This window comes from Cyrtonyx montezumae, unplaced genomic scaffold, assembly GCF_038088225.1.
Source record: "Cyrtonyx montezumae isolate F1298 unplaced genomic scaffold, pur_monq_1.0 scaffold_45, whole genome shotgun sequence".
NCBI classification, from domain to species: Eukaryota; Metazoa; Chordata; class Aves; order Galliformes; family Odontophoridae; genus Cyrtonyx; species Cyrtonyx montezumae.
This window is the reverse complement of record NW_027072051.1, coordinates 404,913-417,394: the sequence shown is the minus strand read 5'-3', so window position 1 is coordinate 417,394 and position 12,482 is coordinate 404,913. Positions and strand designations below refer to the sequence as shown.

At 52.4% G+C, this 12,482-nt stretch overlaps 1 protein-coding gene across 1 annotated transcript in view; it reads right to left on the bottom strand.

Annotated features, from left to right (window-relative positions):
- Positions 1-12,482, bottom strand: part of LGR6 (leucine rich repeat containing G protein-coupled receptor 6) — a 56,231-nt gene that overhangs the window by 14,021 nt on the left and 29,728 nt on the right. The window contains exons 4-5 of the mRNA XM_065747544.1: positions 12,314-12,385; positions 5,132-5,347 (exon numbers count right to left, since the gene is read on the bottom strand). Of these exons, the coding sequence (XP_065603616.1) occupies positions 5,132-5,347; positions 12,314-12,385 (288 nt within the window). The remainder of the gene's footprint in view (positions 1-5,131; positions 5,348-12,313; positions 12,386-12,482) is intronic.

Below are 12,482 nucleotides of genomic sequence, written 5' to 3'. Positions count from 1 at the left end.
TTCTGGTGCTGGGGGACCCTGGCTTGAAAAGCCACCTTGGAGGCAGGCAGTGAGCTCCCTCAGACTCTCATCTGGGTTCTCTGCTTTCACGTGGGCCTCCTGCTCCACACTGCTTTTTGGCCAACCCAAGATCTCCTCTCCTGGGTTCTTCCTCCTCTGGCAGTGCAAAGCTCTGTGTGTGTGTGTGTATTGGAGTGCTTTGGCCACTTCCCTTCCTTTCCAGCTGGTGGGAGCCACGTGCCCACCCGAGCAGCTCCTGGGGCACCCTGCAGTCAGGAAAGTGTTGTGAGCATCCTGGGGAGAGTCTGCTGGAAAACACGAGACAGCTCTGCTGCCCAGCCTGCACTTCCAGCAGCCCACGCTCGAGCATGCTGGGGAGCTCCGTGCTTGTGTGCAGAACTGCCCATCACAGAGGTTGGGTGCCCCAGGGCAGGACCCTCTTGCTATCTCCATCAGGGTACGTTTCCCCACCAGTTCAGGTTCTCCTTTAACACAGAGCCCCGTGTGGTTCATGTGCTGCCGCACTGCTTGCCTTGGGGTCCCCCTCCCACGCTCAGAGCTGCACCAGCCTTCGTCCAACACTGCTGCCTCCTTCCAAGAGCCCGCAGGAGCTCCACACTGGCAGGTGGATCAATGACTTTCTTCATTATTTGCTGCTTGATCTAAATCTGTCTCAGCTTGAAAAATCTCTCACTCCACCTGGCTTCGAGTGGGAACCGCTTGGCTGAGCACACACAGCTCCCACTGCCAAATTCTTGGGGTAAAACAGGAGGGAGCTGGGAGTGGAGGAGCAGCCAGGCTCCAGGGCAGCTCGGAGGGTGCTTGCAAAACAGCACAGCTCAGAAAGCAGCCAGGGAAGGATGTGAGCTGCAGGGATGAGAACAGTTCAGAGGAAAGGGAAGGGAAGGGAAGGGAAGGGAAGGGAAGGGAAGGGAAGGGAAGGGAAGGGAAGGGAAGGGAAGGGAAGGGAAGGGAAGGGAAGGGAAGGGAAGGGAAGGGAAGGGAAGGGAAGGGAAGGGAAGGGAAGGGAAGGGAAGGGAAGGGAAGGGAAGGGAAGGGAAGGGAAGGGAAGGGAAGGGAAGGGAAGGTGTGATGAAATACATTTGCTTCTCTGAGGCTGAATCCTGCAGGAGAAATTCTCTTTGTCACAGGAAAAGAAGTTCAGGTCCAAATGGTTTCTTCTGTCAAATTTAACGACTTCAAGGCAGATCGTGTTGTCCCTGCTTCTCTTGGCACTTCCAGTGCAAGGTGGCACCCATCATTTGGGGCCCTCTGAACACTGGATTTGGCATTTGGCAAATGGAGGCTTTGGATGTGGAGTGGCATCACAGGAACCCCCTGACCGCACAGATCAGCGTGAGGAGAGAATAAATGCTGAATGCTGGGGAAGAAGTGAAATCCCTGGGCTGTGCTGGGGTGGCACAGAGAGGCCGTTCTGTCCGGGTGGGACACACGAGCAGCCCAGTCCAACTGCTGTTACCCGAGTCGGGCAAGGAGAGAGAATAGGAAAGCAATCACCTGCTGAGTTTATATTTGGCTCTGATGGGCTTTGTTTGGAGGCAGAGTAATGGAAGGCATCCGAAGGGTGATCTTTGTTGGTGAGAAAACTGAGAGCGGCCGAAAAAGAGAGTTATAAGAAAAACTGTTGTCCATGCTGAACTCTGGAGTCATTATCCAACCACATGGCAATAATAGAAACAAGCCAGTCTGAATGCAATGTAAACTGGAAAGGTAAACACTTGAAAAGACATTCTTTTCTTCCATCCTGCCCTTTTTTTTCCTCCAGTGGTAAACACATTTTAACAAGTGGAATTGCAACATCCCTCATGTTTGTCGATTTGAGCTCAGCCCACACAGTGTTATATTCTGCCCTGTAAATTACAGCTGGTGTGATGGCAGATAGAGATATTTGGTCCTGGGCTGTAAACAACCATCTGATGATGCACAAACTTGAGAGGTCTGTAAAGCTCTCCCACCAGAGCTGGGATGCACTCTGTCCCCAGTAAAACCAGCAGGCACTGAGCTCCGTGTCCGTGTGCTCTGCAGGACGGGGCTGCTGGAGGACAATTGCCCACGAAGGAGCAGTCATTGCTCCATGGTTGGCATATTCACTGCTTGGGTTTTCCAGCATCTCCACCAGAAAACAGTGCTCTGATTGAGAAGGCAGCCATCGCAGGTGGACTCGTGAAAAAGATCAAGGGAATGAGCGTAGCTGAACACATAGGATCCGTCCTCGTTAGAAAATGGGCACTGAAATGGTTCTGATTTAGTGGAGAAAAGAATAATATGAACAAACGTCTGAAGTTGAAGCCAAAGAAAATTCAAATGGGAAATGTGAGCTTTTTCTTTCTCTTTTTGCTAACACTAAGGGTGATTAAGCACTGGAACAAACTACAAAGAGAAGTAGCGGATTCTCCATTGCTTTCATTTCTAATGATTTCATTTTTTCATCTTAAATAAAAAAAAAAAGGACACACGCAAGCATTCTCCATCAGTCATTTGCATCAGATGATTTCAAACCAAGTTTGAATCTGACTTGATATGAGCTTTCCCACCGGGTCAGCCATTGCTGCGCTGAATTCCTCGCTCTGCTGTGGCTGAACTGTCCTTTTCCTCAGTTTGGCTGTGGATAAATAGAGAAATCTAAGTCGTAAATGGTGCCAATTCCCATTGATTGTTCCCAGCAGTAAAGGAGAAGCATCAGAGTTGCCGGGCAAAGAACAAAGCTCGATCAGAAGTGACACTGTACGCAGTATGTTGGAGCACCATCCATTTCTTCCTCAAGTGCTGAAGAAGGAAACTCACTTTTCCCAAGGCAGCAATTTCAGTCCTCATGAGAAAAGGCACTTTTGCAAATTGAAAAGGTCCCATGGATGAGACGCAGATGTTCCAGGCGATGTTGTTCTTAGTAATAATGAGTTGCACATGCCGGGCCCTCCCCACCAGCCCTGAACTCCCCGAGTACTTCCCAGGCAGACACGTCACTCCGTTGCACAGGTGAGACAGCACTGCAGAGCTCCATCCTGGCACTTGGACCCACTGTGCTCAGAGCTCTGAGCTCCTCTGGCCCTCTCACGTCACCTTTGGTTGGGTACAGTTCTCAGCACCTCCACAGATGAGGGATTTGACGCTCACTCCCTCAAATGGACGGCCCTGAACATCATCGGATCCTCTTGGAAAGTGTTTTCCTCCATTTGTAAGTGCTTGGTACTCTTAGAGATAGGAGATAACCTGGGAAGGGAAGAGTTCCCTTGGCTGAAGTAGATCTGATCAGAGAGAGCTTAGCCAAACAGATCCATGGCCCCATGGGGATGTACCCAGGGTGCTGAGGGAGCAGGCAGCAGTGACCACCAAACCGCTGTCTGTTGTCCTTGAAAGGCTGTGGAAAATGGGAGGTGGTTCCAAGGACAGGAGGACAGCCAACGTCCCCCCAGTCTGCACTAAGGGCGGTCTGAACACAACAGTCAGCATCAACCCCCGCCCCTGGGGAGCAGAGGGAACAGCTCATCCTGGATGCCATCTCCAGGACATTGTCAGGAGCAGTCAGCGTGGGTTCCCCACAGAGAAATGCTGCTCGGACAACCCGGTGTGCCCGGTGAGGTCACCACTGGCTGGGGAGCTGTGGGGAGAGCTGTGCACTGGACTTCTGCAAGGCTTTGGCACTGTCAACCTCGTGGCCTTTGAGGGCCCCGTCCAACTCAAACAGTTCTGTGACCATTGCACACGTTCACACCCTTGCAGAGGAATGCACATACACAGCATTTGTGTCCCGGTAGGGAAAAGCTCCTTGCAAACCCTCCTGCCTCGCTCAGCCAGCATCTGGGAGCGCGTGCTTGGCTCACTGTGTGAGTGGGGCACGGAAGGGACGCTGGGTGACTTTCCTCTGCTGCTGACATGGGTGTGCATGGCAGCATGGCAGAGATTAATGGGGACAGCTCTGCCCAACACTTGTGATCCCACAAAAATTCAGTGCCGCGTCCCGCAGCGCCTGGCAGGACCACACATCCGTTCCTTTCCAATTGTCTGTGGTGGGACATCATTCTCTCCCTCGCAACCTCACGGTCAATGGCTTTTATTTCATGGGCTTGCCTGTTTAATTGGGGAGTTGCTTCTCACTCAGAGTATGGGATAAGCAAGAATGAGAGCAGCATGCTTAGGGGACTGAAATGACAACCCCGATGTCAGCTCAGCCCCGCGCCAGCTATTAAAGCTGAGTGAAGTGGTTGTGCTGTGGCACATGGGATGCTCCGGTGGAGCGGGTGCTGCTGTGTGTGAAAACGACTTATTTGACATTTCTGGAGTTGCTCCCAGCATTTCTCATCAGTAATGTCTGTCTGAACAGCCGTGCTGTGTGCGAGCCCTTTCTGTGCTGGATGCTCTCTGCTTTCCCCAGGCACCGCACGCTGAGGTTTCCTCATACCCCGATATCAACGCACGCATCACCCAACACACAGCATTTCATGCAGGCACAGGAGCTCCAAATTAATTGGCAATCGCACCTGAACTTATTAATCAACACTCAAAAGTTAATGACTGGCTAATTTGCACATGTAAACTTCCTTCAAGCGTTAGGTAATCCCCCACCGCCGTGCTGATGGACGGAGTGCAGCTCCTGGCACAGCAGCACAGCTCTGCCCTGTGCTCAGGGGCATTGCATGGGGTCGAGGTACCCACCCGGCCCCGGTGCCACGACCGCTGTGGTCACAGTTTGCCGCAGACACAGTGTGCACCGCGGGTGGGATCGGCACTGCTGAGTGTCACGCAGTGCAGCGAGGCTGGGACGAGGTGCTGAGCTCAGCCCTTCAGGTCACAGTCGGATTTGCCCATAAAGTTTTCAGGCACTGGAAGCGTTTTGCTGTTTGATCTGCTTTCTGCTTCCAGTTACTGGCTAATCCTTTATTTAACACAGATCATTTCCTTTGGAAGATGGCGGGGAGCTTTTCGTCTGTCCCACCTGGGAAACAGTGGGAGAAAAAACCGAAATGAGAGAGTTTGGCATTTGGAATGAAACAGGGTGTGCTCCGTGACCGCTGCGAGCCAACCCCGTGGCAGTGAGCCACAGCACTCCCCATGGCCACAGCACCTCGTCCCAACCAGGCATGGGATGGAGCAACGACCAGAGGAAGCTTACAGCACCACGAGGCTGCTGAGGTTCTGGAAGGCGTAATCAGGAATGTGCCAGATCCTGTTGAGCGCCAGCGTCATGGCCTGCAGCGCGGGCAGGTGGTTCAGGGCCCGCACCGGGACCTCCGTCAGCGCGTTGTCGTCCAGCCACAGGTGCCGCAGGGACAGCAGCCCCTCAAAGCTCCTCTCGGGCACCACGGAGATGAGGTTGGCATCCAGGCGTCTGAGTGGGAAACAAACAGGGTGGGGAGGAGTGAGAGACGGATCCGGCACTGCTCGGTGTGCCCACGGCGTTACGCAAAGGGGGTTTTCAATGCCCCTTCCAACCCAACCATTCTACGAATTTCTCAGGTGAAAGACCAAAATGATGCTGGAAACCAGAGGAAGGCGTCCCCCGTGCTAGCTGCCGTGACCTGGATGGACAAAGCAGGAGGTTTGTCCCAACAGAGAAATGCAGTCCAACCTCCCTGAGCTGTCCCTTGGATGCAGCACACACTCCTTGGTACTGCACGAGGTGGGTTCAGCAGAAAGAGGGAAAGGAAACCCTACGGCAGCTCAGGGTGAGATTCAAGGGCCCATCTGAAAATCTGCATCAAAATGTTTTGGGACACACAGGAACTTTTGGACCAAAACTGTGTGGGAAACGTTAATCTTTGCTTAACTTTTCCATTCCTTCTCCAGCATAAGAACTCTGTTAGCTTTTGGCATCATCCTTTGTTCCTCAGAAATAAAACAAAGGAGAATAAAGAACCGCTTACTTCATCCCTATATGTTTACTGAAAATTGTTTTAAAGTGAATACTCTATTTCAAGTTTAATTAATTAAAGAGCAGACAGTGAAAATGTCTGCTGAGAAGAGTTACAATACTTCAAAACCAAATTAAGCTTTCAGAAATGGAGATGCTGAAGGAGCGCCAAGGGCCGATACCACGGGCTGTGCTGTCCAAGATGTGTTTGTGGTGGCTCAGGATGGGTTTGTGATGGTCCAAGATGGGTTCATAATGGTTTAAGAGGGTTGGAGATGAGTTCACGGTGGGTTCATGGGTTCAGGATGCCCCCAGTGCTGTTGAGCTCTCATGCTTTGGCCATGAGCTCCAGTGCAAAGCCACAGGAACGATCCACGGGAGTTTGGCCTCAGTGTGATGGTGCCCCGGGTGTTGGAGGAGCTGTTGACAGAGCCAGATTTCCTTGAAGCTGTTTAACACAGGCTCAGTGAAGGCACTTTCCTACAGGCGTGGTCCTGCAGATCTCATAGTGCCAGTGAAGTAGGATGGGAACTTGATGGATTTGTTGAGGTGCTCAGGGGTGTGAGGTTTGTCCAATGGCTTCGTAAGCTCTCCTGCATGCACAGTGCTGCAGCTGGGCTCTGCTCCATGCCTCGTTAATACTGCCACCAGGAGCACCCTTCTGAAGGCCAAAAGGAGCCCCACACCTTCTCCCTCTTCACCTCCACCATGGTGGCCTGGCGGCAGCGTGGGGTGCTGTGCTGGCTGCTGTCCCAGGGAGATGCTATCTGCCGCCTTCGTCTGCTCCAGCCACATAATTGCTGCCTTAATCTGCTCCAGAGTGCCAAAGTCAGGTCCCAGCCAGATTCCTTGGTGGGGTGAAAGGGATCATTAGTAAGCTGGACATCCCTTCTGGTGCCAGCCCTGAACGGAGCTAGAGGAAGAAAACGAAGAGCAGGGAAGGGTCCGGCTAAAGGCACTCAGCTCTGCCTTGATGGGCAGAGGATTTCTGATGTGCCTTCACAGCATCGATGGGGGAACGGGGAGCACAGGCAGAGCCACGTTCCTGGTACCAAAAGACCTCTGGATTGTTTAATTCCTCCCCGGGGAGCTGCTGGCTCTTTCTGGAATAGAGGTGCATTCTTTCTAATAAAAGCTGTGCATGTGGGGATTGCTAATTGCTATGGCTTTCAGACAGCTCTCCACTCTCTTCTGGAAGGAGAAAAGCTGAAGTTCTTGGCAAGCAATTGTTAGTAATTATACCAATTATACTAAACAAAAACCAACCCAACAGTTCTCTCCTTTCTTCAGTGTGTGACTCTGGCTCTGTAAGTGTTTTCTGTTATGATTTATACCTAAGATAATTGGGCCGATTAGTGGGTAAATGGGACGGCGCAGGCTGGGGCTGGCTCCTCACCTTCCACGGAGATTGTTTTAATCTTTAATTCACCAAACCGCTCGGTTGGTTTTCCCTGCAAGCATTAACCCCTTGGTTGCCAACAGAAGACCTCTCCTTGGCAGAGCTGCTGGAAGTGGGACTCCGTGGGACGGCCGTGCAGTGCCGTGGGTGGGCAGCGTGGACACACCACGGCCTCCAGATGTCTGCACGGATATTCCCCAGTGACTTTGCAGGCTGAGCCAGGAGTCGGGGCACTGCAGAGCCGTGTCCTGACTGGCGCAGGGAAGGGCTGATTTTAAGGGGGGCATCGAAGAGTGATGGCAGGTGAAAATCAGCAGCAGGTTAAAGCCTCTGCTTCTGGCTTTAGGTCCGGATCTACAGCTGGTAGCTGTGGGGCAGTGATGTGACTTCAACGCGCTGACAAAACCAAAAACATCCTAGAATTTACCAGATTTCACTCCATTTTCTATTTTTAAACTACTGGATCAGGGGAAGAGGGGTCTGCTTGGAAAGTAAGCCCCTCGGCAGCAGGTTTATGGCTCTGCCTGTTCAATCCTTGTTCTCTGAGCCATGCTGGAGGAGCAGCTCAGCACTGAGCGAAGGTGCTGGTGCTTTTGCTGCAATCATAGCCAGGGGCAGCTTGGGGAATCCTAAGGGACCTGTGTGGGTGGGAGAAGGGAAGCCCTTCCCGTGCAGGAAGGCACGAGGCAGCCTTTGTGTGGGTGCACATGCAGGAGCCCAGCGAGGTGTGGGGTCACAGCTCACCCCACTGCTTTGAGCACTGTCAGAATCGGATGAAGGCCTGGGGAGGACGTGGCTGTCTCCTTACCCTGAACAGTCCAGAGACCATTCTGGGAATGAAAGCATTCCTAGAATGAATCAAACAGGTAGGAAACCCTTTTCTAAAGAGAAAATTCCCACAGTGAGTTATTCCTCCTACTCAGTATGCAGAAGACAAGACAATGCAGCCAGTGACAGCACCCAGGAGGTGCAGGTGTGGGGGTTATGAGCAGTTACCAGCACATTATAAGGTTTGGATCAATTCTGACTGATCAACAATCATCTGAGATCTTTGCTTTCCCATGCCACAGCCTCAGCAGTTTCCAAGAACTGTCTCATTTTGAGAGCTGCTCTCAGAGGATGTGGAAGTACATTTCCAGGACACCACGAGCACATGCAGCCTGCTGTACACAACATGACTGGCAGAAGTGCACGGCAGCAGACAACCAGAAACACTCTGTTCCCTTACAGATGTGATGCAAATCTGCCACTGGCAGAAGCAACTCTGCCCAGTCTTCCCAGCACTTAGAAGGAGAGCAATAAGCAATAACCTGGGAAGCAATAAGCACGCAATGCCACGCTGCCAGGACACATCCTGACTGTGGATGCTGCTCTTCCCTCCTTGCACGCAGCAGAGCTGCCTGGATGCCTTACACAGGCTGTGCACGTTCACCAGTCTGCAGTGTAAATTCTGCAGTGCTCTCCATCACTACTGCGGCCTCAGGTGCCTATCCATCCTCCCAGCATTTTGGAAATATATTTGGCTATTATTTCTCTTGATAAAGTTGGAGAAAACTTGCCACCAAAAACCATAGGCAGCTCTGAGTGGTGCTGGGCTGTTCTCCGTCCAAATGCAGGAGATCCTCTGCTCTTTCCCTATCTGTCAGCAGCAGCACAAAGAAAGGATGGTCTGGAGAGAGCTGTGAGCTCCGAAGGAGGGAAGACCTCCCAGAGACCACCCCTTCCTCAGAGGGTGAGGTGCTTTCTGCCTACCCCCGCCCCAGCGTGCATGTGTCTGCTGAACAGAGCTGATCTCACCAGAAATGTCTAATTGGTGCCTTTGGGCAATCATGTCTCTCTTCCTGTCTGAGTTTATCTTGAAAGGCTCGATTGAGTTACCTCCTATCCCATAATAGCATCTAAGTTCCTTGTAGTAATATAAGAAGGAGATGATGTCACTGCAGCTCAGCTTCTCTGATAACTCAGTAATGACTATGGCCAACACCTCTGCTCCTCTCTCGGGCAAAGCTCCCGGACGCTCTGAGTCAGCTCCTGACTTCCGAGCTCCAGGGAGCACTCCGTGCTCAGAGCTGAGGGCCCAGTGGGGAAGGATGGCTCCAGAGCTGCACAGAGCAGCTCACAGGGACTCCTGGATCTCCCCAGCCCAGCTCCATGCGTGTGGCCCCTCCTGCCGTACAAAGAGGACTTTCAAGGCCAGGTTGGATGGAGCAGCCTGACCTGGGTGCTGGCAGCCCTGCCCGTGGCTGGGGGTTGGAAACAGATGATGTTTAAGGTCCCCTCCAACCAAAACCCTTCTATGATTCCAACTTTCCATGCTATTGAATAGGGGAAGCATTGCCTTGCAGACCTGCTCCAACGCTTGGGCCCTCTGTCCCTGCCACAGGAGAGCCCACAGCCCTACAGAAAAACATGCAAGAGTTCCCTAGCCCCATTTCCAGGCTAAAAACTCCTGTGAAAACCATCCCAAGGCAGAGGACGAAGGTTCAAGTTGCAAACATGTTCCTTAGCTGCGCAGCAGAACCTGGTGGAAAAGTCTGCAGGGCTCTGTGAATCTTCACTCCTGACTTAATGGGACGTGCACCTCTGGGAAGCCCTCCATGAGGGATGCTCAGGAAATGAAATCAGAGCAATACTCAGACTCCACACAACGTGCCTTTGGTACAGACAAGAGGGCTTTGTTATCTCCAGCTGCAGACACCTCCAAAAGCCCTCAGGTCAGAACCGTGCAAGAAGGACTGCCAAAATCCCTGTGCAACTCTGGAAACTGCTGACAGGCGGGCAGCTGCTGATCCCTGATCCGGCCTCACCCTGGGAGCCTGGCATTGCCCCCTGTGCCCACGGTGAAACGCAGGAGGTGCAAAAACAGCCAGACACTGAGCAGAGGAGGCCCTGCATATCTGGTGTTTGCTGAGCACAGAAGCAGGAGGAAAAGAGCAGGAGGAGCAGGACCCACTGCTCACCGGGGAGATGGGCTCTGAGCAGCTCACTGTGCCCTGGGAGCTCCCCTGGGCCGAGCAGGGATGGGGACATCTGCCTCGCTCCATCTGCTCTCCACATGCAGTCTGACACAGAGGGACAGTGCTGATGGAGATAGAGCTCCAGATGTGCAGACTGTGGTGTTGGGTTCAGGCCGTCACTGCTGAACGGATAAAGCAGCTGGAGCTGCCTTGGAGTGCAATGCTGAGTGGTGAAAGTGGGGCTTAGGCTGTGTGACTGGGATTTAGACCTCGCTGCCCCGTGCCCCTGCTCTGCCATGGGCTCTCTGTGTCCATGGGTGAGCAGTTGTGCTTTCCTTTGCCTCCTCCTTCCTCTGCTAAAGATCCCAGGCTGGCAAGACAATGGGTTGGAAGAACAGCATCACTTTAGTTAGAGCTACCATTCTCACAAGGAGTGGTGTGGAATGGAATAGTTCAGTTGGACGGGTTCAGCTGGACTTTCTCCTCCAAAGCACCTATTTCTCTCTCTCAAAGAGCAGTGCTTAGATACAAGGAGCTGAGCTCAAATGGAGCTCCCCACTCTGCTGGTGTCCCACTGTGGGTTGGGTGACTGCACGTTCTGTGTCCAGGCTCTATTCCCTGGCTGCTTGGGACCTCCATGTGTCTCTGTGGGAAGAGAAATGAGCTCCTATGGGTCAGGAGATAAATGAGAACCAGACACACACTGAGCCCCTCCCCACAGTGCTGATCTGCAGGAAGCTCCAGGAGGAGCCAGTTCTTCTTGTTGCTTTCCATTAAGTATTTGGAAGAGAAAAATGAAGAGTTTATCTTGATCTCTTAATCCACCAGGTTTCTTTTCTCTTTGCTTTCTCTACCTCTGTAAGCCTGGTAATTATAATTCATAGCACCTGCTCCCTTTGAAACACCTTGGCCTCCCTTTGCCTGGCATAGGAACAGACACAGTGCCCATCTGCTTTAGGTAAGTGCTCACAAACCACAAAGTCGTTAATTAGACCGACACACGACTCTCCCAGCACACACATGGCATGTTGTTTCTGCACCTCCAAGCTGCCGGTGAGCAGATACCCTGCCAGGGGCTCACAGCAGACCGCAGCATCACGTGAGGCCCTGGCACCCCTCGCAGCATTGTCCTCAGGTGTGCATGTCCCTTCCAACCCTCCCCATGGGCTTCCCATCGTGCTTCCCAGGTACAGCAAGGCTCCCTAATGCTTGGTAGGAGGTCTGGTCTCCAGTCGATCCCAGTCTCTCCCTGTCCCATAGCTGCCTCCAATCTGTCCCCTTTGATTATCGACCTTGTCCCTTGGGTTTCCTGGTTAGTCCTCCTAACACACCTGAGCTCAAAGCTGTGATCCTCAGCTCCCACTTAGTTTGACTCCTCCCGAGAAGAGCTGAGCACTGAGAGCTCTATTTTCCCTCTCCACAACGTACATACTTTCCCTTCAAATCCCACCTGAGTCCCAGAGTGACGAATGGGGACATCAAATGCAAATAACTGAAAGAGCACGAAAATAACCAGCACAGAGTCCCTTGCTGTCCCACCCCACTCCTCTTGGCTCCCATTTGCACCTCCCTTTGTGCTGCCCTCTGCCCAGCTGAGCACACAGTCCATATTCCACAAAGTGTGGGTCCGTAACTCAGGAGCTGTCGCGGTGCAGCATGAGCCCATGGCTCAATCTGAAGTGCTTTAGGGCATTTTCTGCTCTGACACAACGACCCTTTGCCCGGGCAGCACTCCGTGCTGACAGCTGCTCCTCCTCCACGCTGCCCACCCATCCCTTCCCCACTGATGGAGCCCCTCCTGGGCGGACATTTTCCAGCATTCCTTGAAAAGTGCACTGGCTCTGGTGGCCCTTTCGTCACTATGCACACATGGGGAGCTGTAATTTCAACATCCTTTACCACAGCAGTGTTCCTTCCATGAAAACCACCCTCCCTTCAATGCTAAGTGACAGTAATCTTTGCTTTAATTGGAAAAGAAAAGGAAGAAGGGACAGAACATCCTTGACAAAGGAACTAATGACTCAAGTGCTGGGAAGTCCTGTCCCCAGGGGACTGTACAGCTCGCAGCATTGATTCTTAATGACTTACAGAGATTGGAGGTTTGGAAGATCTCTCAGTGCCTCAGCAGGGATGCGGCTCAGCTGATTGTTCTGCAGCATCCTATAATTAGAAAAAAAAGGAAAACTTTGTAAAGAAAAAAAAACTTTTCCTGACCAAATGGAAGAAGCTGCTGCTCATTTCTGAAGCTGTCCCGGAC